This window comes from Pseudorasbora parva, chromosome 20, assembly GCF_024679245.1.
Source record: "Pseudorasbora parva isolate DD20220531a chromosome 20, ASM2467924v1, whole genome shotgun sequence".
NCBI lineage: Eukaryota > Metazoa > Chordata > Actinopteri > Cypriniformes > Gobionidae > Pseudorasbora > Pseudorasbora parva.
In genome coordinates, this window is record NC_090191.1 from 4369540 (window position 1) to 4393241 (window position 23702).

At 40.3% G+C, this 23702-nt stretch overlaps 2 protein-coding genes across 3 annotated transcripts; one reads left to right on the plus strand and one right to left on the minus strand.

The window, feature by feature from the left end:
• Positions 1-109: 109 nt before the first annotated feature.
• LOC137049381 (gastrula zinc finger protein XlCGF57.1-like) lies at positions 110-15570 on the minus strand. Its single transcript, XM_067427932.1, has 4 exons — positions 15524-15570; positions 4856-4927; positions 4615-4819; positions 110-2614 (listed from the first exon to the last, which is right to left on the minus strand). The coding sequence occupies exon 4, from the start codon at positions 2553-2555 to the stop codon at positions 1626-1628; it is 930 nt and encodes a 309-aa protein (XP_067284033.1). The 5' UTR covers positions 2556-2614; positions 4615-4819; positions 4856-4927; positions 15524-15570; the 3' UTR covers positions 110-1625.
• A 703-nt stretch (positions 15571-16273) lies between these two features.
• On the plus strand, positions 16274-20602 carry LOC137049466 (uncharacterized). Of its 2 annotated transcripts, XM_067427984.1 has the most exons (4): positions 16274-16928; positions 18354-18390; positions 18527-19834; positions 19947-20602. In XM_067427984.1, exons 1-4 carry the CDS (start codon positions 16783-16785, stop codon positions 20091-20093), a joined length of 1638 nt encoding a protein of 545 aa, XP_067284085.1. In that variant the 5' UTR covers positions 16274-16782; the 3' UTR covers positions 20094-20602. The 2 variants fall into 2 exon arrangements, with proteins under 2 accessions (XP_067284085.1, XP_067284086.1); XM_067427985.1 differs by lacking the exon at positions 16274-16928 and having other exon boundaries at positions 18262-18390; positions 18535-19834.
• Positions 20603-23702: the final 3100 nt, after the last annotated feature.

A 23702-nucleotide genomic window follows, 5' to 3' on the forward strand; every position in this document is an offset into this window, starting at 1 on the left:
ATATTGCACACTGTAAACATAATCAAAGCTTCAAAAACACGCGAAGAACGGGACCTTTAAGATCAGATTCTGCAGGTAAAATTACAAAAATAAGGTGACTTGACTTGACCTACTACAGGACTTGACTTGACTTGCCTAGGAAAAAAATACTTGGGACTTACTTGAGACTTGAAGGTTAAGACTTGAGACTAACTTGAGACTTGCACATGTGTGACTTGGTCCCATCTCTGAAACTTACCACCAAGAAGTAATATTTTTGCTGGCAGTGTCTTGGTGGCTCCATGTCAGCTGCGACTTCATAGGCTCACTTCTATAATGTGAACTATTTTGTAGGATAATTCATGTAGAGATTATTGCAGTGCTCCAGGTAAATTAATCATTAAAGGATGGACTAATCTAGAATATCATGCACTTTCCCAACTAATCCTAAACTTCATGCAATAATAAAACAAGTTACTTTGTTCTTTGTGCTCGTCTTTGTTCTTTTTCTCCTCCTCATGTCTTCACTGGTGATTTGAAGCTCAGAGCGTTTATCTGAAAATATTTTAACACGCCTCTGCATGACAAAATTAGCACAACAAAATTGAGAAAGCAGCTAGACCTTTAATAAAGCATAAGGAAAGCATTTGATCATAGCAACATTGATTTTTTTAATAGGATTTTATACAATAAATTGCTTAAAATCAAGCAGCTTTATGGTATTAAACATGAAAAACAGTGTCTCATTTCATGATAAGTACAACTTCATTTTCTACTATAAGCAGCTGTCCAGTGTGTTCAAGTTCTCACTCACAGACGTTTGATCAGTCTTCCTCATCTACTTGTGATCCGATCGCCAAAACATCTTAATACCAGGTGTAAACATGGCCTTAGATTAAATCAAAACTCATAGTTTTCCACATTTCTAATAAACTTCCTTCTTTTGCTAGAACCGTCGCCAAAGTATCTCCATAAGAACCGACAGTAAAAACACCGGATGAATGAACCCATGACAATCAGAGTCCCGGGGCCAAACGCAGATAAAGACATCTGAATGCTGATGAGAGTTTGACGATCGTAACAGAACATGGAGTTACCATTTATCAAAACTCTAAACATCAGGTTCAGATGCAGTGTGAATATAGCCCTAATTTCACACAGATACATATTTTCTGGTGCCATTTGAAATGGTAGAGCCTCAGATCTGCATGACTTTTCAGGAGTATCTGTAAAGGCTACAACATACTCTGCAAGTACAGAGAAAAAAAGTTCTCGCTCCCAGGGCTGTGAGAGCAAAATGACCAATCACACAATATTTCTCGGACACCCGCAAGAAAAAAGTTCTGCTCAGGCGATGTGTCGAGAACAAGCTGCGAGAACTCCCAAACCAGGTCTGCGAGAACAAAATTACGTCATTTTGTTCTCGCAGCCCTGGGAGCGAGAACTTTTTTCTCTGTTCTTGCGGAGTATGTTGCAGCCTTTTAAGTGTGATGGCAAGATACAATTCAGTTGATTTTTAAAATGGCTGCTTCTTTAAATCTTTACATATTTCTTTCCAGATTGAGTTTTCAAATGCTGTTTTAGGTCTCTTTAATATGAAAAAGCCTTCTAACACTGAAGATATGGGAACTTCTTTCTGGTGTGAGTTATTTCCTGTCTGTAATATCAGTTCTCATGTGAACTCTCATGTGGCCCTTAAGGTTATCTTTATATCTGAAACTCTTTCCACACTGTTCACATTTAAATGGCTTCTCTTCACTGTGAACTCTTGTGTGGGCTACAAGGTTTCCTTTTCGGCTGAAACTCTTTCCACACTGATGGCAGGTGTAAGGCTTCTCTCCAGTGTGAACTCTCCTGTGGACTATAAGGCTTCCTGATTGAGTGAAACTCTTTCCACACTGTTCACATTTGAAAGGCTTCTCTCCAGTGTGAATTCTCATGTGACAATTAAGAGTTAATTTACTCCCTAAACTCTTTCCGCACTGATCACATGCAAATGCCTGTTCTCCAGTGTGACTATTCATGTGTTCCCTAAGGCTTTGTTCCCATGTGAAGCTATCCCCACACAGAGTGCAGGTGTAAGGCTTCTCTCCAGTGTGAACATTCATGTGTTTCTTAAGGCTTAGTTCCCATATGAAGCCATTCCCACACAGAGTGCAGGTGTAAGTTTTCTCTCTAGTGTGAAGATTCATGTGTTTCTTAAGGCTATGTTCCTGTGTGAAGCCATTCCCACACAGAGTGCAGGTGAACGGCTTCTCTCCAGTGTGAACTCTCATGTGGGCTACTAGGTTTCCTTTAAGTCTGAAGCTCTTTTCACACTGTTGGCAGGCATAAGGGCTCTCTCCAGTGTGAACTCTCATGTGGGCTACAAGGTTTCCTTTATGTCTGAAACTCTTTCCACACTGTCGGCAGGTGTAAGGCTTCTCTCCAGTGTGAATCCTCATGTGGACTATAAGGCTTCCTGTGTGAGTGAAACTCTTTCCACACTGTTGGCAGGTGAAACTTTTAGTTTCTGTCTTTTGAGCTCTTTTTTTAGAGAAAGTCTTTTTAGCCTGTGTTGTTCTTTCTCCAGTCATGAAATCATGATGTTTATCATAATGGTCTTCTTCCCTTTCATTGAGGTCACGACTCACCTCTTTTAGTGCAATCAGGGAAAAAACAGACATAAAACAAGTTAGACATTTAAAGCATCAAAACCAATAACATGTTTGTTATATACACTATCTAGGGACCAGTACTGCGCAGCTTTGGCCCTGGACGGCCACTGTCTTGCAAATGTAAATGTTTAATCCCCAATTAAAGTCACCTGTCTGTAATTTTCAAGCAGTCCTGAAGTCGTCTAGCCTAGAAATCTAGACGCACCCTAGCGGCAGCAAATTTAATTTGCCCGCAAGTGTCGTCTAGGCACTCTCAATACCTATCTGAGCTGTATTCCTCAGAATCTGGACGGCCCAATCACATCGTGTAGGGTAGGCTATAGAGTCGGCGGGCGGGGCCATAATGGCGATGGCCGAGTTGCGTTTGCGTGCTTCTAGTAACACAGAAACTGGCGAACGGCGGCGGTCTTTCGAATCAGCTCTGCCCGCACCTCCGGGAAACTTGAGTTAAGCTTTTCTCTGAGAAAGGAACAAAGAACGTCACTGAAGTCATTCTTAAAAAGAGAAGATGTGTTTGGAGTTTAGCCGACCGGATACGTCGAATGTTTAATCAGTCAGCGAGCTCCCCTTCACCGTCGTTGCTCCGGTTGGTGTAGCGCTATCCTATCGCGTGCAGAAGGAGTTTGAAAGACAACCGTTTATCCGCCCCTCGGATTGAGCCCTGTCTATGGTGAGTTTCCAGACCAAACATCTTGATGTGGGTCTGGCTTGTCAGGCTAGAAGTCGTCTTCTCATAGGATAAGGACACAGACTCATGAATAATTATGAGAGACTGGTGAGTCGTCAGTCGTCGCCGTACTACAGTACGACAAAACTTACAAAGATAAATTTAAACCTAGAAGTTAAATATAGGTTTAAAATGAACTAGTTTTCTACTACACTAAAAAAATGAATGATAACATTGACATCTATGATGCTCAACACTCATAACGCTGTTAAAATCTCAATTTGGTTTAGGGTTTCGTGACCCTTTAAAAAGTTATTTGCATCTCAGCTCAAGCTCAGTGTCAAATATGCATGTCAAGAAAATAACATTTCCCCCCCCCATTTTCACAGACAAAGCTTAAGGTATTCCCAGACTAAAGTACATGTTTGAGGTGTTTTAACTGAAAGCAACTTGCACAACTGTATGTTAATATGTGTCAGTACCTATAGCCTTATTTGAACAGGCTGTGATGTTTGTGTAACAAATCTTACAATCTGATCACAATCTCTCAACGTCTGTGATTTCATGTAGTGGTTTGAACAAGTCTATTATCCCTGTGTTTATTACAGTGGTGGGACAGTGAATCATGTAATATACACGTCTTTTAATTTATTATTTGTTAATACAACTTTAATTGATCATTTAAAAAAAAAAACTATTTAAGTAAACTTCACCAGTTTATAGAGTGGCTGTTTGTAATAGTTCATAAGTGAGCAGAGGAATCTAGGCCATTTTTTGCAGTTTCTGTGATTTGGCTCTCTTCATTGAATGTATGTGTTGTTATTTTTTTTGTCAGATACCATCCATATTGAAATGTAAGTATGCTGAAGACTGGTGTGCCAACGGCAAGTCAAAAAACACACGAGGAGAAGCGTTAGGATAATACAACATCAGCAATCACAGACAGTCGCATTCAGACAGGATTAGATATCTCAGAGGGCCGTTGAGTTTGCCAAAAACAGTAGGTCATAAAAACACTGTTGTCTGCAACACTCCAAACTAAATTTCAGAGTGTCTCAATCAGATTTGGACAGAATTGAAATTACTAAGCACGAAATTTCACTAACGTCCCCCTGGAAACTAGTCCTGCCCGAATATGGCCATTGTTTGGTCTCAAGATGATCATTAATGTTTTTTTTTTTTTCTAAGACATGTTTATAAATGTTCATTTACTGCTATTTATGTTCAGGTATGTTAAAATAATAGTAGATATTGGGTTTAAAACACAAAATAACAATAAATTACGGTGTTCAGCTTTGAGAATAAACCAACCTGTTTGCTCCTCCGTTTCTTCATCTTTCGCGCTGAATATTTCTTCAATCTTTAACTCTTCACTCTCCACTTTCTTTGTTGGCTCCTCAGTTTCTTCATCTTTCACGCTGAATATTTCTTCAATCTTTAACTCTTCACTCTCCACTTTCTTTGTTTGTTCCTCAGTTTCTTCGTCTTTCACTCGGAATGTTTCTTCAATCTTCAAGTCTTCACTCTCCACTTTAATAATCACCATCTTTATGTCTTCACTCTCCACTTTAATGAACGCAATCTGTATAATAGTGTCACGTTGATGTTTTTCTGTGTGTTTGTCCTGTTTAAGATGAGAATAATTAATAGAAAAACACTCAAAACCAAATATCTGATTGTGTCAGTCAGCTCTAGTTCAGTAGTTCAGTCAATGGTATGAGTCAGAGTTAATGGACTTAAATCATCTGATTAGTCTAAAACACTCAAAACTAAATCTCAGAGTCACACACAGCTCTAGTTCTGTAGTTCAGTCACTGGTGAGAGAGAGAGAGAGAGAGAGAGAGAGAGAGAGAGAGAGAGAGTTAATGAACTTAAATCATTTGATTAGACTAAAACACTTAAAACAATCCCATACTATCCAAACTAAATAGTACTCGAAAATAGAATTAGTATGTCCCAAATCGTAGTATGTTGAAAAGAGTATTCCAAAGATACCCGGATGGTTTACTATTTCCGCTCCAAGTTCGAAGTGCGGATCGATGCACACTCTAACGGCTGATATTGCCCACAACCCATTGAGAGTTGGACAAGGGTTCGATTAGAACTACAAACACGGATAAAAAGGGTTTAAAAAAAACTACAAACATGACAGACGTGCGAGTTCAACGGTTAAGTAGAGAGGTTTAGATAAAGGGGTTTGAGTGAACACCAACTATCAGTATTTAACTTGACAAAAACATATGTATTCATTGTTGTCCTATCCTCATTATATTTCACCTGCAGCAGCATTGTGAACTTTTGTAATGACACATTGGCCATTAACTTTTAAATGCATCATTATATTTAAACTGCAAACACGAGGAGAGTCTCTGCATTAAAGACCCACACATGGCAGATCAACGTGAGGCTAAATTTCTCTCCAATATGGAAGGAAATTAAATTGAATGTGGAGGATTTGAACTGTGACGAATCTGACGATGATTGACAGGGCAGTTAAACTGTTAAGAGATGCATGTAACTAAGCGACAGAGTCCATTAAAGATGACGATGAAGTAGTATGTCCCGAAGCTTGTGAGTGTCTCACTCAGCTAGCTAGTAGTTCAGTAACTTGTAAAGGAAACTTCTCATAAAGCTTATAAAAACACTCTACAAATTATTAAAAGAGCACATTATATTGTATGTTTTGTATTTAGACACTTATGCTTTACATTTATGATTTGTAGATTAGATTAAATAAACTACATTTCCAAGAAAACATTAACAGTCGGATTAAATAAACTACATTTCCAAGAAAACATTAACAGTCGGTTTGCCGAAGTTATAAACTTTTGATTGTTCTCATTGCATTTACACTTTTTGACCAGCAGGAGTTGTCAGTGTTTGAAGTGATTCGAGTGAGTCGACTCAGTTAATCAATTCTGTGTAGCGATTGATTCAGTTGACTGTTACAGGGTTCCCTTTCGAACAGTCAGTCGTATTGTGTCAAAGACGCACTGGGAATTCTCCTATTTTCGAATATACTGAAGTAATTTGTAAAATCACTACTGCCCTGTCAAAACAGTGTCGAGACATCTCACACGCTATTGGCTGGCCAGTGGGAACCGCATGAGCCAATGGCAGAACACCTGAGCGCACATCGCAGATACTACCCTCGCTGGTTTCGGCTGCTCTCACTGCGAGGGTATGGCCATCTCCTCCCTCCGCTCACGGATGGCACTCTTCGCAGAGCCCGACCTCGTCCCTCACGCTCTCCCATTTCCTTTTCAGGCCGAACCTCTGCAGAAAAAAATGGCGGAACCAGAGGGCACCGTTGACAACCCTATCCCGTCAAAAGCTGGTGCGGACCTCAAACTACGCTGTGTCCTCACTAAAGCTGTGGGTGACCTGGGCCTGGATTGACCCTGCGCACAGCCGCCTTGACAAGTGGTATCTAGCGGGGCTCCAGCAGGCCCTTCGACAGAGAGCTGCTCCGTTCTTTCTTGAGAAGCATGCAGAGCTGGCGAAGTCATGGCATGCACTTTACTCAGCCCGTCCATGGCGCACGCACTCTAGACCATCAACAGCGACATCGAAAAGGGCCGTGAGAAGCTTCCTCTACTCGAGGAAACGGTTGCGGCTCACCTCTGCCCGAGCTCTGCGATCAGCTGGAAGCACAAGATCGCCCATCCCTCAAAGCCCTGTCGTACTCTGTCAGCCTTGGCGAATCGGGCATATGCTTCCGCTGGACAAGCAGGCTCCACGCTCCACTCAATGGTGGTTTTTCAAGTATTTCAGGCCAAATTTCTCTGTGATATGGGTGAGTCTGGTCAAGATCAGGAGGCTTTCCGATCTCTGGAGCGCCACTGACCTGGCCCTTCACACCAAGAAAGCCACCGCCCAAGCCATAGGCAGATCGATGGCCAGCCTGATTATTCTGGAACGCCACCTATAGCTTAACCTGATGGAGTAAAGGAGGCCAATAAAACTGCTTTCCTCGACGCTCCAACTACCCCTGTTCGGCCCAGTGGTGGATGGCTTTGCAGAGCATTTCACCACAGAAGAAAAAGCACCTCAAGCTATGTGCCATTTTTTACCGAAACAAGCCAGCTCTGTTTCTGCAGGTCGTCCGAGAGCTCCTTACCAGCAGCAATAGCGCAGGTGCTAGGGCCCACCCACCGCACAAACAACGTCAGCGCCACCACCAATCAAAGCACTTCCCTCTTAAGCACCAAGGCAATAGTGCTGGACTCTGAACACAGAAAGCAGCACTGACAGGCTGATCAGGAAAAGAGGGTTGATTCTCATCCAGGCCAGTCTGCCTCCTACATGGCAGTCAGCACCCTGCACAGCGCGCCTCCTTCCGACACTATAAAACCCCTGTGCGTCCGGGCAGAGTTTTGGAAAGCCATCCCCGGTGTCACTGTGGGTTATAAAAACAATTCATCAAGGTTACTCGCTCCAATTCACTCGCAAACCACCTGTTTCGCAGGTATAATGCTCACTTCTGTGGAGAGCAATGTGACACGTCCTCAAAACCAAAGTGGAAAGCCTACTAATGAAATAAGCTAGAGGTGGTGCCTCAGAGCGAGTCAGGGTTTTACAGCCACTATTTCCCCTCTAGGCGCCACGGTCGAGTTTACTCGACAAGATGCGGCACTGAATAAAACGTACGATTTTGTCAAATAGGGTGTCAAATTTAATTCAAACTCCCCTCCACTAGATGGCAGACATGTCATACTTCATCCCTACTCAAAAAAACATCATAATTCTATACAAAATCTTGAATCAATGCGAACAAAAGCGGAGCTGGTGTGCGATTGAGACGTTTTACCAGAGCATTGTCAACGTCAGCGAGTATTTGCATTAGATTATTATTTTCTTATAATAATAATAATAGATTTTATTTATAATGCACTTTTCATTCCGAAGAATCTCAAAGTGCAACAGAGGGGGGGGGGGGGGGAATAACAACAAAAAATGAATAACAAGTAAAAATATAGAATACTACAAACAGTCAACCAACACAGAAAACAGAACAGAAACAGAGCTGATGGTGAACAGAAACAGAGCTGATGGTGAACAGAAACAGAGCTGATGGTGAACAGAAACAGAGCTGATGGTGAACAGAAAACAGCTGATGGTGGAAGTCTCTGTTAGCTCCGCAGCACACTGTGGTCCACTCCATGTTTCAGATTTCTCCCAGCGGCAGTGTCCCGATGACATCGCCGAGGCACGACAGCTGAAAACCAGATGATGGGTCTTCTTCATGATGATTCAAACGATGGGGATCGCTGCAGCACCATGCAGGAGTCAGAACATTCCTCCGGGCACTTCTGTGGACACACTAGGGCCGGCGCAGATGTCCAAGCCGCTCCACGGTCGCAATGCAGGACGGAACAGCGGCGCAGCCGAGAAGCAGAACATCCCAACATCCCAACGCCGACGACGAGAGCCCGGATGACGCTAGCCCGGTGCAAACTTCAGCCACCATGCAGCCCAAGCCCAAGGGAGACCACCAGTGAGCACCCGCGGCGAGAAACATCAAATGTCCTCCAAACCAGAAACCAACCGCAGCAATTCAAACGTAAACATTAGAGAAGCGGTTGAAAACGGCGAAACGACGAACAACGACCTCTCAGTGGCTGCCAGCAATCAGCAACAGTCCCAATTGTAGCTCTGACTGTTAGACTAGTCACAAATATAAGGAAATAAAATAAAATGTAAATCTAATAGTACATTAACATGATCATTTGTGGGTGGAGAAGCGGCGAACAGACAACGCCAGCGTCCTCTCCCCCACGTTTTGTAGGAGTACCTGGCATCACTGTGACCGAGACATAATCTAAAAATAAAATAAATAAAAAACACTGATTTTTTTACTATTTATTTATATGATACAGCTGCAAATAAGTATTTGAACACCTGTCTATCAGCTAGAATTCTGACCCTCAAAGACCTGTTAGTCTGCCTTCAAAATGTCCACCTCCACTCCATTTATTATCCTAAATTAGATGCACCTGTTTGAGGTCGTTAGCTGCATAAAGACACCTGCCCATCCCATACAATCAGTGAGAATTCAACTACTAATATGGCCAAGACCAAAGAGCTGTCCAAAGACACTAGAGAAAAAATTGTACACTTCCACAAGACTGGAAAGGGCTACGGAGAATTTGCCAAGCAGCTTGGTGAAAAAAAGGTCCACTGTTGGAGCAATCATTAGAAAATGGAAGAAACTAAACATGACTGTCAATCTCCCTCAGACTGTGGATCTATGCAAGATCATACCTTGTGGGGTCTCAATGATCCTTAGAAAGGTGAGAAATCAGCCCAGAACTACACGGGAGGAGCTGGTCAATGACCTGAAAAGAGCTGGGACCACTGTTTCCAAGGTTACTGTTGGTAATACGCTAAGACGTCATGGTTTAAAATCATGCATGGCACAGAAGGTTAACCTACTTAAACCATCACATGTCCAGGCCCATCTTAAGTTTGCCAATGGCCATTTGGATGATCCACAGGGGTCATTTGAGAAATTCATGTGGTCAGATGAGACCAAAATATAACTTTTTGGTCATAATTCCACTAAATGTGTAGGAAGAAGAATGATGAGTACCACCCCAAGAACACCATCCCTACTGTGTAGCATGGGGTGAGCATCATGCTTTGGGGGTGTTTTTCTGCACATGGGACAGGGTGACTGCAATGTATTAAGGAGAGGATGACCGGGGCCATGCATTGTGAGATTGTGGGGAACAACCTCCTTCCCTCAGTTAGAGCATTGAAGATGGGTCGAGGCTGGGTCTTCCAACATGACAATGACCCGAAGCACACAGCCTGGATAACCAAGGAGAGGCTCTGTAAGAAGCATATCATGGTACTGGTGTGGCCTAGACAGTCTCCAGACCTAAACCCAATAGAGAATCTTTGGAGGGAGCTCAAACTCTGTGATTCTCAGCAACAGGCCAGAAACCTGACTGATCTAGAGAAGATCTGTGTGGAGGAGTGGGCCAAAATCCCTCCTGCAGTGTTTGCAAACCTGGTGAAAAACGACAGGAAACGTTTGACCTTCCGTAATTGCAAACAAAGGCTACTGTACCAAATATTAACATTGATTTTTTTTCAGATACAAATAAATAGTTAAAAAATCATACATTGCCGACGACAATTTCAGACCCCTCCATGATTTCTAAGTGGGAGAACTTGCAAAATAGCTGAGTGTTCAAATACTTATTTTCCTCAATGTATAATATATATGTGCCCCATATATGGAATCAGAGTGCCTACTGTATGTAGTAAATGGAAAATCTCTACAGCAAAAGGCAAACCGCTACATGCATTCGGTTTGCTTCTGCCATTTATTAGTAATGATTTACAGTTTGTTTACTATTTCCCTGAACATTCAGTATCGTGCAATATAGCATATAGAAGGTGAGGGACATTTTGGGGGGAAAGAAGTGCTGCATTTTATCATTTAAACGTGGCTTTTCATTAAAATTCTATAATCCAAGATTGCCACCACCATATGCAGTCATAATATGCAAATTACTTGGGAAAATGTAATCCCTACATAAACTTTGGGTCATCCTTAATATTACTCTAGTTTACAGAAAGTGTCTATCTTTCATCACTTTTAAGATATAGCCTTTTGAATTAAGATATAGCCTTTGAAGATGTCAAAATCGAACGTTTTAGGAAAAAACCTCTGGCGCCTAAGGGTTAAAAACAGATCCTCGCGCAAATCCGCCCAATGGACTGTTTTTTCTCAGTGGAGCTGATAGATGCTTACTTTCATATCAAAATTATCCCACATCACAGACCATTTTTGAGATTCATGTTCGACGGGAAGGTTTATCATTACACAGTTCTACCATTTGGCCTTCCGCTCTTTCACTAAGTGTATGGATGCAGCTCTCGCCCCCTTTAGACAAGCGGTAATGCGCATTCTGAACTACCTCGATGACGCTCATACTGGCCCGGTTAGAGGAAAAAATTAAATCGCACAAATCAGTGCTACTCAGCGCGGCTAGAATGCCTGCCTCTCAGAGTAAATACAGCCAAGAGCTCATTGCTTCCCAGGCAGAGAATCTACCTCCTGAGAACAATTTTGGCTATTGAACGAATGTGCTCTGACTACACAGCAGCTTGCATGTTTGTACAGAAAAGGAACCAACAGACCCGTTAATTTTTTTTCAAAGAATGCTAGGCCTAATGGCATCAGCTTCTCCAGTACTTCCGCGAGGCATGATGCACATGCGCCCCCTGCAGTACTGGCTGAAATCACGGGTTCCTCCCCAAACGTGGCATTCAGACCAGCTTTGGATCAAAGTGGCTCGTGGCTGCGTCAAAGCCCTGGCCCCGTGGTCAAATCACTGTGGACAGTTTCCAGATGTATGTATGGTGGTCACCACGGATGCCTCCAACACGGGTTGGGGCGCTCTGTGTAAAGGCACTCCAAAGTCTTTGCTGCTACAAAGTCATCTAAAGCATCCCATAGCTTAATGTGAGGGACAGACAAATATACATTGTTAAATTAAGACAGAAACTCTTCAGATATCAATCATTTAAAACAGCGCATCATATTCCTTACCAACTTCTTTTTTAACAGTCTATGGTTACGTATCAGTGCAGTAAAACTCTCCAATGTTGATCTGTTGATAAAGGTGCTGTGATTTGGCATAAAATCACTTGCTGGAGTTTATTGCGGTTTCTAAACAATGTTGTACTCGCTAGTACATATATACAGACACTGGGTGTCTGTTAGATCACACATCACAAGGAATTGGCATCAGACACACACACTAACTGGAAACAAAAGATCGGTAAACTGTAGGACTGATATACACTAGGTGTGCACTCAACAACTTTTCGCTGCACACTGACTCCATGTTGCTTTAAGCACATCATTATTCACCCGAGATACACATGAGAGCCTTTTAAAAGCATTTCATGTTATGATAGGTTTTTGCGTAATGAAAGATTATTAACCTCCTGTTATATAAAGCTCTTTATATTTTATAAGCTCTTAAAATTTTTGGGTATTACCACCTGAATTTGGCCTCCCCGAATTTAAGTGTCCCATACCCACATACAGTGCTCTAAACACAATTCTGGTGTAATTTTACAGGAAACATTTGAAGTGGTTACATAAACCACTACTAAAAGTGATACATATGTTTTCTGAGCTGTACCATATACTATATGCTGTTAATGCTCCTCACCTCCCAAAAGAAGACATAAATACACAAAACAACTGTTGATGTCAAATTATTATTTAAAAATGAGCTTTCTATCATTGTCCTGCATGGTTTGCAATCAGTAATGTGTGGAACTGCACCTATATAATAGTTTTAAATATATAATATTTATATTTACGTATGTATATAGAATTTGTAATGTACACTAAATTCTCTTAAAATTTCCACCCTGTTAGGTTGATAGACCGAACAGAACTTTAATAACCATGTCAGATGTTTTTACATTATTACTACCAGACAAACATTCTTCATAACATAGCATAACAGGGTTAACAGCATTAAACTACATTCTCACCTGAAAAACTCTTAAAACTAAATTGTGACACAATAACAGTAGTATTTTTACATTACTCTGGCCTCGAGGTTTCCCTTCACCACGTGACAGCAAGAAGCAGACTCCTGATTGGTTACCGCAGTGCGAATATCCGCCAAAGTTCAAATTCATTTTGCTCAATTCGCGTCATTCGTGCTGCAGAATGTCTATCCGCGTCTTTGCATTGACTTAAAGGGGGGGTGAAATGCTGTTTCATGCATACTGATCTTTTTAGACTGTTAAAGACTTGGAATCCCATACTAAACATAGACAAAGTTTCAAAAGTTAAGGTGGACATTTGATGGGAGTATTTCTTTGTCAAAAATACTACTTCCGGTTAGTCATAAGTTTCGGCAAGTTTTTTGAGATCATGCGTCCCCTTTGACGTTAATGGGGGCGGAATTTTCCTTCGTGAGAGAGAGAGAGAGAGAGGGAGAGGGAGAGAGCGAAAGTAACAGGCTACGCCCATCAAAGCGCTGGCTCGTAGGCTGCGCTGCACAGGTGATGTGCACATAACAATGTCACCAAAAAAGTGCGTTTTTGGTTGCCAGACCAAGACAGTCCTGCACAGATTTCCCAAAAACCCCGCGTTAAGGCAACAGTGGATGGAATTTGCTTTTCCGGATCAGCAACTGAGTTGTGCGAATGTTTATATCTGTTCGCTGCATTTCGGTGCCGACTGTTTCATAAACAAGGCCCAGCTCGACGCCGGATTTTCCGATCGCCTAATGCTGAATGATGGAGCAGTCCCAACGATAAAGGTCCCAACGTTAGAACCGCAGGCGGTGAGTGAGACTGCTTCAAATGTCTGTGTTTTTGCCTATGCTCATCAAGTAGCCCAAACATGATCACGTATAGTTAATTGATCAATGGAGCATGCGATGTGTAGTGCGTGTACATTTGTTTAGCTGGCCACTATATGTGTAACTTTATGTTTGTGTATTGTAAAAGCACTCCAAACAACAATACACAAAGAGTGGGGAAATATGTTGAACTAAATAAGCGCGCTTCTTCATTCAAATGCGCTACTATTCCGTGTCTTTCTATGTAAACACTAACTAGCCTGGTGCAAAACCAGTCCGCTTACTGTCTACACAAACCACGCGTAAACACACACACACACACGTGCACAACTGCACTTCCCACATGTACACCTTCAAAGACAAAAATACGACGATATAATTCAAGTATAAATATGTAAATAACACAAGCCGCTAAGCATATTATATAGTTAGTGTATAACTTGTACCACATAGAGACGTCCTGCTCTAGTCGTTTTTGCTGCTGCTCCTGTTCAACTGCAGCCTCTGGGTCTGATTCCGGATCATAGATGTATGGCTGTATCTGATTAAAAGCCATATTTTTATTTTGAATAAAGTTTTTCCCGCTGTTAGGGATGACACAGCTTTACGACGCACTCAACTCAACACAATAGCAGCAGCGAGCACACGTCATTATTTAGCTCCGCTCACACGACACGCCCCCACCCGCTCGGCTTTTTCCGGAAAGACTCGGAACAGCGCATCTTTCTTATATAATTATAAAAAAAATAAAGACTTTTCGGAGATATGCAGGATGCAATGCTACTCTATAAGTACTCAAGATTGACATGACACTGACTGAAACTGAGTGTTTCACCCCCCCTTTAACATGTAAATCACTCACGCTTATCGCTTCATTCACATCTGGTGTGAACGTACCATAAGAGTGGGACAAGCAGGATAACATTTCACAAACTAAAAAAACAGGCAGGAGTGAGAGTTGAAGGTTATTTCTGTTTACAGTGGTCTTTTTTGGAAGGTCGAGAAAATACTTACTAACAGGGAAGATGACCTCAGGGACACTGTAATGAAGAAAATTGTATAAAAAAAACTAGTTTCACATTATTTATATGCATGATTAGAGGCAGTTTAGCCTATTCTATAACAATCTACAAATATTTTGAAATTATTATCATTTCATGGTTTATAGTTCTTGTGGAAGTTGATTACTTTGCACGAGGACATGATACGATTGAATGCATCAATAAATACAACATTTTATTTTTCAATGTTTATTATATCTGTTTAAGTGATAAAGAGAACCTAAATATGTAATTAAAGCCCTTTATTATAAATATGTGACTTAAATCAGATAAAGAAAAATCACAGTATAACAGGACCAGCCCAGCTTATGATTATACTCCTTTATTATATTTTCTATAATAAATTAGTGTGTACTTACTGGAATCTGGATTGTGATTAACAAATAAGAGTGACCAATACTTCAATAAACAAATAAGAGTGACCATTAGTTCAATAAACACAGACGTAGATAGTCTACAGTGAAGTGGAAATATATGAATGATACATTTAAACCCTTTTCTAAACGTAAACAAACACTTTGAGCCAGGAAAACCCCTGTATTGAGTTTCAAAAGCTCAGTTTCTCTCAGCTCTACCCACCAGTGACCGAATTCATGTTTATGATAAACTGATTCACGATATAGAGAAAAGAGACGCATAATTTCTGTTACTCATGTTTGGGCTTTACTCACACAAAATAAAGTTCATTAATGTTAGATAACGCATTATAATGTTAAGTTTAATATTCAAACAGTAATTTGACGGTTCTTGTTAAAACGATAGCATTGCCTGAACAGTTTACATTGATTTATACGCTTAAAACAAACCTTTCTTCTGCAGAATCACAACAGATGCAGGAGCGCGGCGCAGCCTTCTGACGTCACAACACCACTCCAAAATAAAAGTCCTGCACACACGCTCGATTCACAGATGTGCATAGGCATTCGCATACAAAAACACAAAAACATATAAGTTGAATTCTTGTTGAAATACATATTTAAACGCGTATTGGTCATTGATGTACTAAAATGAATTTAACAAAGAAAGAGTTTGAACCACATCTAATATGTGAGATTCTGTGCTGTGAGCAGAAACCAACAACTTTTTTTCAATGACAGACCCATTTTTGTTTATTGCAATTTTTCTAAAGAGCAAAAATAGTACATGTTTTTAAATATAATTAAACATTTTTAGGGCCACAGACTCAACAAACAAAAACAATATGCAACAATAATTAACATTTTGCAATATGTTAAAAATAGTGAAAAAATAATTTCTCTCTGATGTATTTCCTTATATTAGATGAATGGGGGAAAACTGAATAAGGAGCACACTAACAAGGAGGCTAAAAACGTGCAGTTTCTAACATCAATTTTTCTTCTTTTATTATTAATGGAAAGGATATGAAGATGACATGTTTATGAATGTAAAAAAAAATTGAGCATATATTTATTATACAGTTTTCAATCAACAATATAGGAGAGGCTCAAATATTTTTGTATAAGTGTACATATAAACCAGAACAAGACCTTTGGTCACCAAAAGAAGAAGAAGAAGAAGAAGAAGAAGAAGAAGAAGAAGAAGAAGAAGAAGAAAACAAAGAAAAAAAACAAAGCGGAAGTAGAATACAATTTTGTAGCAAGTAAAATAAGAGTTTATACAGATACTGATTGTAAGAACTCTATGCAGGGTTGCCAACTATTACAAAAACCTGAGCGATTATCCTTCAATAAATATATAATTTTTTCCAAATGTAAAGTATTGGACAGATTTTAAAGCCACATTTTGTCAGTGGTTATAGCTGGTCCTTTCCATATCTTACATGATTGTAAACTAAAAGCTACACACTCCATCAATTAGTGATAGAAGAACATATAATAATAATCCCAGACTCTGAAGCATCTGCAGCAGTGCCGCCACATTCCTCCAGCGTTCCATTAGAATGTTCATCAGTGCTGATCTCTCTATTGTGATGTCACAGTCAGAACACACTATAACTGCCGCTGCAGGAGTCCTGGAGTCCATCGCTTTCTGCAGTCTCGGTGTAAAGTCATTCTTCCTCTGTATTTGGTGTTTGATGATCGTTTACAATGGCTTGTAATACTGGAGTTCAGTCAGACCATTACAGAGAACTGGCCTATGCGGTGCGTTTAGCTGCAAAACTCTCTGTACCACAGCTGGAGAAGGTCACTTCTCAATCAGTCATCGACAACTTCTTCTGGAATCTGACTGAGCGGTATGTCTATTTATTTATTTGTACAATAAAAATAGAAATATCTATTATATTCTAGTGATGAAACTTATTTTAAAGCAGTTTTTGTGTAATTGTGTTAATGAGTCCTCTTTCACGCTTGAACGAACAGTAAAACACAAAATTAAGCCAAAATGCCCGTTTTGTCAATTATTCTTAAAAGAGTAGTCTTAAATTAGCTAAATAACGTCTTAAATTAACTAAAAGAGTTAAGAGAGAAAACGCATCAGATCTGCAAAATGTTTGGCAGCGGAAGATCTTAAAGTGACAGCTGCCTAATAAACCAGTTGCTGTCATTAAAGCTGCACTATGTAACATTTTTGCAGTAAAATATCCAAAAACTACTATGTCTGTGTTTTACATTTGGTTCAGTTGAGTTCTTATAATACTCCAAATGTTTCCAAATATTTGTAAATGTGAGAAAATTGCTATTTTAACCAAGGAGCCGGGACGTGTGTGGCAGTCGCCTCTCAGTTTCGTCACGTCTGCGTTTCCCTCAGTTTCCGGTTTTATTTTGCAGAAACACTTTACTCTTAGCAGTGTGCAATAACAAGTGTACCGCTGCTCACGAACCGTGTGTTTGTATAACAATCCCCCCAGCGGCCGTGCTCAGCTCCACAACACTCGCTCCTGCTCTGCTTCATACTACAGTAACGTTAATAACCGCACCCATGAGTATGATTTCTGCCAGAGTCTATCCCGATTATTTCCCACCGGCTGTGAGGTGAAGACCACATGTCCCAAGATACTGCACTCAAACTTGGCGGCATCAAACTATGCCTTTGTTTTGAATAGGTGACCTCTGGCGGACAGACAAGTTACATAGTGCACCTTTAATGTTTATCAAAAAACAAAGGTAGCAAGAGAAAATTGCAGCTTTAATAAGGATTCATCTATATTTAGTTTATAATTTATCTGTATATTGATTATATATGAAGGCCGCAGTTAAATATGACTCTTATAATGGGTTTATTTGAAGATTATTCTAAGTTCACTTAAATTAAAAGCTTTTATTTTTAAAACTAATAAATGTTGTAATAAATGTTTTAATCAATTCTCAGCACAACAACAGCACAAGGAATCATAAAACCTTTCGGAAAACAAAAGCTTATTTAAAAATCAATTAATCACATATTAAATAATCAATCAAATAAGTCTCAGTTATACAAACATTTGAATACCCTTACTACACATTAGGTACTTTAAATATATACTTTTTAATAAAATTATTATGTTTCTACTCCAATTTGTTGGTTAAATATGAACACTAACAGGTTAAGTAAACATATAATGAATATGTAATAGAGTGGATATATTTAGCAAAATCAGTTATTTCATTATTTTTCTAGCTAACTAACAAGATACATTTACTTGTCTTATATTATATTCATGGTTTTGTGTGTTTTTCAGGAATTTGGAAGTGATACAGGCGGCACTGAGCTACCCTGTAAGTCTACTTTTGCATATTAATACATGTTTATCATTTATAAGTCCATGTTTAAGAATAAAGCAAATAATCTGCTCATAGAAAAAACATTGTTCATTAGAACAAACTAATTTAGCTTTCCCCCTCACACACACAGTTCTCCAGACAGCAAATCCATCAAATGCTGACTGCCATTGCAGCGTCAGCCACCACAACTGCAGCTGGTTTAATGTCAAAACTATCTGGTGTAGTGGGCATGGATGCCTCTGCAGTGGTGAACCCAAACAGGCCATCCACATCCGCATCCACTGAGGATCTTCAGCAGGACCCTTCAGAAGAAGGACCAGTGATCCTGAAGACGGAGCGGCTCCCATTTGTGTATCCACTTGAAACCCTTTTTGGGATCACGGTGGATGTTCTCCTCAGCAGCGGTGAATGTGATTTCAGCGACTCTCTGGGTGAAGACGGCTGGCCTTCCTCTGAACTCGCTGGCATTGTGGTGGAGGAAGTTTGGCATCAGGTGAATGTGGTGATGCACAACAACATCCTGAAGATCAACGCGGCTTCGTCACCGTGCTTCGTTTACTTCTGTCCGGATGATTCCTGCTCTAATATTGGGGAGTTACTGATCAGTAGGGTCATCCGAAAGCTGAGTGTTTTGCATTGCCACATCACCCGCGGAGCGGCCATGACAGCCATCGGCACGGTCCTCGCGGCAATAGAGGCCAAACTCCCCTGTGCTCTCAGACCGAGCCGTACGGTTGAGGCCACAAGCAATGTAATCGACTACATTGTGGAGGAACTCATTCGGGCATGGGATCCTACTGCAGCGTCCAGGACATGGAGAAGTGGGCCTGTCCCAGTTCTGCGGCCGACTTTTGAGACACATGAGGGTGGACTGTCACTCGTCCTGCTGGAGTCAGATCAACCCTCAAACAGTGACGGGGCAAAGACCATCACCTTATTTGACTCTCTGATGACCGCTCTTTACATGTCGAAGTGCAGCGGTCACGTCAGCGGGCAGGACATCAGTTACGCAGCTTCAGGACGTCTGCAAAGGCTTACGGATTTAATGAACTGTGTCCAGAGATGTGAGATGCCGCCGACAGAGAGAGACTCGGAGGAGGTCAGAACGACTGCTAAAGATTTTCTCCATTATTTTGTGGAGGAACTCGTGCAGCGTCTTCTTGTGTCCTCCAGATTCCCTCAACCTGCGAAACTCCCTGAAAATACTCCAGTGATGCCCTTCTCCATTAAAGAAGAAGATTTCGATCTGACAGTGGTGGATCATCTGACTGAGTTGGTGGTCAGCCAAGTTTTTGACTCACTGGCAAAGAAATTTCCACCGGCTGAACAGTTGACACCGATTGAGATGAACAGTCAGGCTGTGTCGGTTCAGGAGGATCTGCCAAAACTGACCTTCAGAAACAGGTTAAAGATGATGAAGTCAAACATCCTTAAAAAGGTGAGTTCTCCTCTGTATAAATGTTTAATGTTCTACCTAATACCTATACTTGCTGAAATTAATTCTGTTTTAAACACTACTGTATTAAATCATGAGTGTCATTTGTTTGCAGATGAAGAATCCCTTCAGGTCCAAAAAGGACAGGAAGAGCAAGGGTGATACTGAGGAAAGAGCAGCTCAAGAACCCAAAAAGAAGTCGTCATTTTTAGGGCGGAGGATTTCCTTCTCCCTGAAAATTAAGTTCCGTGGCTGGTTTTAGCCCGTTGGTGCATGAACCTCACGTCTGTGGTCATGAAATCATTTGAGAGGCTGGTGTTGGCCCACCTGAAGGACATCTCTGGACCCCCTGCAGTTTGCTTATCAGTGGATGATGCTGTCGACACGGGGCTGCTCCACATCCTGGGACTTGTGTAAGGAGCCTGGACTTCAGCTCCGCTTTAACACCATCATCACGGATACCCACAGCCTTCTGTGCCCTCCTCGATCTGTCAGTGGATCATCAGCTTCCTGACAGACAGGCGGAGGGAAAAGCACTCTAGATGGCTTTCCACTTTCCAAAACATCTGCTTTTCAAGATGCCCATGGAGATGTGTCTGATCTTTGACGCAACATCACGGGCAACAAAGCAAAGTTGATTCTGTGTTAATTTGATCTAATATTTGATGTTTGTTTTTTATGTTGTAGATTTATATAGCAAATAAGAATCGATAAAATGTTAAAATACTATTTTGATAATAATAAAATAATATTTTAAGCCTAATGATATTCAGTTTTTTTTTTCAAAATAATCAAAGCAACAGTTTTTCAATAACAAAAGGGCCCCTGTTGTTGGGGCGAAAGGCACAATGTTAGACCGGATGAAATCTCCATGTCACAAATATCAAATCCAGCCCTGGACGCCGTATCTTGTCAAAAGATATCAGTTTGTCTGGTGTGTGTGTGTGACCAGCAAACCTGTAAACAGAAAGACTTTACTAAAGACTCTATTAACAGCTTTATCAGAGTTTGACTGAGAAAGAAAAAGAAGAGCAGGAGTTGTGATGATAATAAATGAGCAGAGTTTATTGAATAATCTTAGTTGTGTGTATTTCAATGCTCAGACTTCGTCTATATGTTACACTTCATCTGACCAGTACAATTCCAACAAGTGTTAATTTACCAATGGAAAAACTACACTCCAAAAATGGCTTGGTTAAAAACAACCCAATTGGCAACTCAGCGCTGGGTAAATATTGGACAGAACACATGCTAGGTTAAATTAACCCAGTGGCATTTTAACCCAGGAGGCTGGGCTGTTGAGAAAACCCAAAATGTAGTCAATTTTTTGCCATTAATGGATTTGCTATTCTGGGTTATTCTTGCTGGGTTGTTCTTAAAATTTCTCCTGTGCATTAGCCTACTGTAAAACTAGACAACCATGAAAAAACAAATGAAGAATGCATGTTTAGACTGTTAAAACAATCATTTTTATTGCTTGACAAATGGTACAACACACAAAGTGTTAAAATTGCCAACAATGAAAACTACAAATATACTGTAATATATAATTATAATATATTCTATCAATGTATTCACGTTTAAATCAAACTTTTATTTTGAAGGGTTGCCGTGAAGTTCGAGTGTCTGTGTTCATGATATGACAGTTTTCTCAAAATGAAACGGTAAATTCTCATGTCCTAACCAAGCCTGCAGTCTCCCTCTCAGATACTGAAGCTTTCGCGCCTCGATCGCCCCCCGGTGACCGGTCCCAGTATAGCCGCCCCTCTGTGTTTTCTTCTTTTTTTTTCTTTTTTTTTTCTTCTTTTTTTTTATTGAGCAAAATTGCAAATTTACAAAATAATAACTTTTACAAGGTAGGGGATCAATGATATACATACACTTACAGAAGAGGAGAAAGAGAGGAGGGAAAAAAAAAGGGGGGGGGGAGAAAATAGTAATAATAGAGTTTTAGTAGCAGTAGTCATCATAATAATAAATATAACAACAAAAATAATAGTAGCAGAGGTGGTAGTAATAGTAATAGTATTCATGTTAACAATCGTAATAGTAGCTGTATCATCTGTGAATTATAATAATGATAATAGTATTAGTAATAATAATAATAGTAGCAGAGGTGGTAGTAATAGCAATAGTATTCATGTTAACAATCGTAGTAGTAGCTGTATCATCTGTGAATTATAATAACGATAATTTACATTTACATTTAATCATTTAGCAGACGCTTTTATCCAAAGCGACTTACAAAAAAAGGGGAGAGTAATAGAAGCAACGTAACAGACAAGGCGTGACATTATACAACAGATAATAGTATTAGTAATAATAATAATAGTTGTAGTATTAGTTGTTGTAGTTGTTGTGATAGAGGTAGTGATGACAAGAATAAGTATAGTAGTATTCATGATTATAATAATAGCAGTAGTGGTAGTACTAGTAATATATAATAACAGTAATATTATTAATAATAATAAGAAGAAGAATAATGATAAGAATAATAACAGAATAGCCAGTAACGTTATTGTAGATATACACTATTTAATTTTATTTTATAGATCTGGGAAGGACTCCACAATTGCCAGTGAGCACAACCAACAGACATCCCTAAGATAGACATGGTCCCCTCTCTCCATTCCTCATCCCCTCTGTGTTTACTAATGGACGCGAGGCAAACTAAATAATAAAATTACACTTCAAATATTTTTTCCCCAAAGTTAGTTTATGTCACTGAAGGCAGTTATCATCACGATGATTTAATTTCAATTTCCATAACTGTTTATTTCACACCAACACAATTAATTGTTCAGCATCTGCGAGAGTGTGGGCGGGCTTTTGATATTGCAGCTGTACTTCCTGCGCTCTACTGCGCAACTCCGGTCCCGAAATCGCTACTGCGCAGACTCTGTCCCAAGATGTCCGTGCCGTGCAGGCCGCCTGAAAGCTTCAAATCTGCCAAGCGGAAACGCATGATGTCGAGTCCTACATATTTTTTTACGGTCTATGGTCCTAACTCCTCAGTGACACGGCAGAGGCTTAAAAGACAGCAAGCGTGTGTGTGTGTACACTCGCGCACACGCCACCGTCATTCACACAGAGACGCAAAACATGGAAGAGTAATATTTAAATAGTATTTAATATACACAGAAACTGGTCACGTATATAATCGGCTACAGTCTGGAGCCCTGTGTGATGCGACTGAACGCAGCTGCGGGACCGAATATATTCTACTTGTGAATCGATGCTATACAGATAGGCTGTCGTCACATTTTTAAATATTTCAGTATGTGGTACCGAAGTAGCGTAACGTTACCGGTACTTGTGACATCCCTATATAAAACCATGTTTAATTTTCGTAAGGGGATCATGGTTCCGTGTAATCACAAACTGTATTCTATCGTCTCACATGCCTAACGTTACCTAAACTAACACGAGTCAGTACATTGCATCGGATTCTGAGGTAAAACTTTTGTCGTCTTAACAAGTAAGCTTAAGAATTGTTACCGCGAAGAAGAAAAAAACTATAATTATGCTAATTAAAATGATTATTAATGAAAGCATATGAACTTATCTTAAGACATCTGCAACCAGTGGCTTTGCCTTTTGCATTGTCCTTTCAAAATGACAGTTTGGGAGCGAATTTAAACGAATCAAGGCGGGAAGCACGTGAAACAACCAAGCGCTGGGTAGAATCCACCAAGCATTGCGACCCAGCAGGGTTAACCCAACGACTGGAAATTTGAAACTACCCAATGGTGTTTAAAATATGATCAAGTAAACTAACAAAAATTACCCAACAGTCTTAACCCAGCATTTTGGGTTAAAAAACAACCCAGCATTATTTAGAGTGTATGAACTTTGGAAAATCACTGCTTCA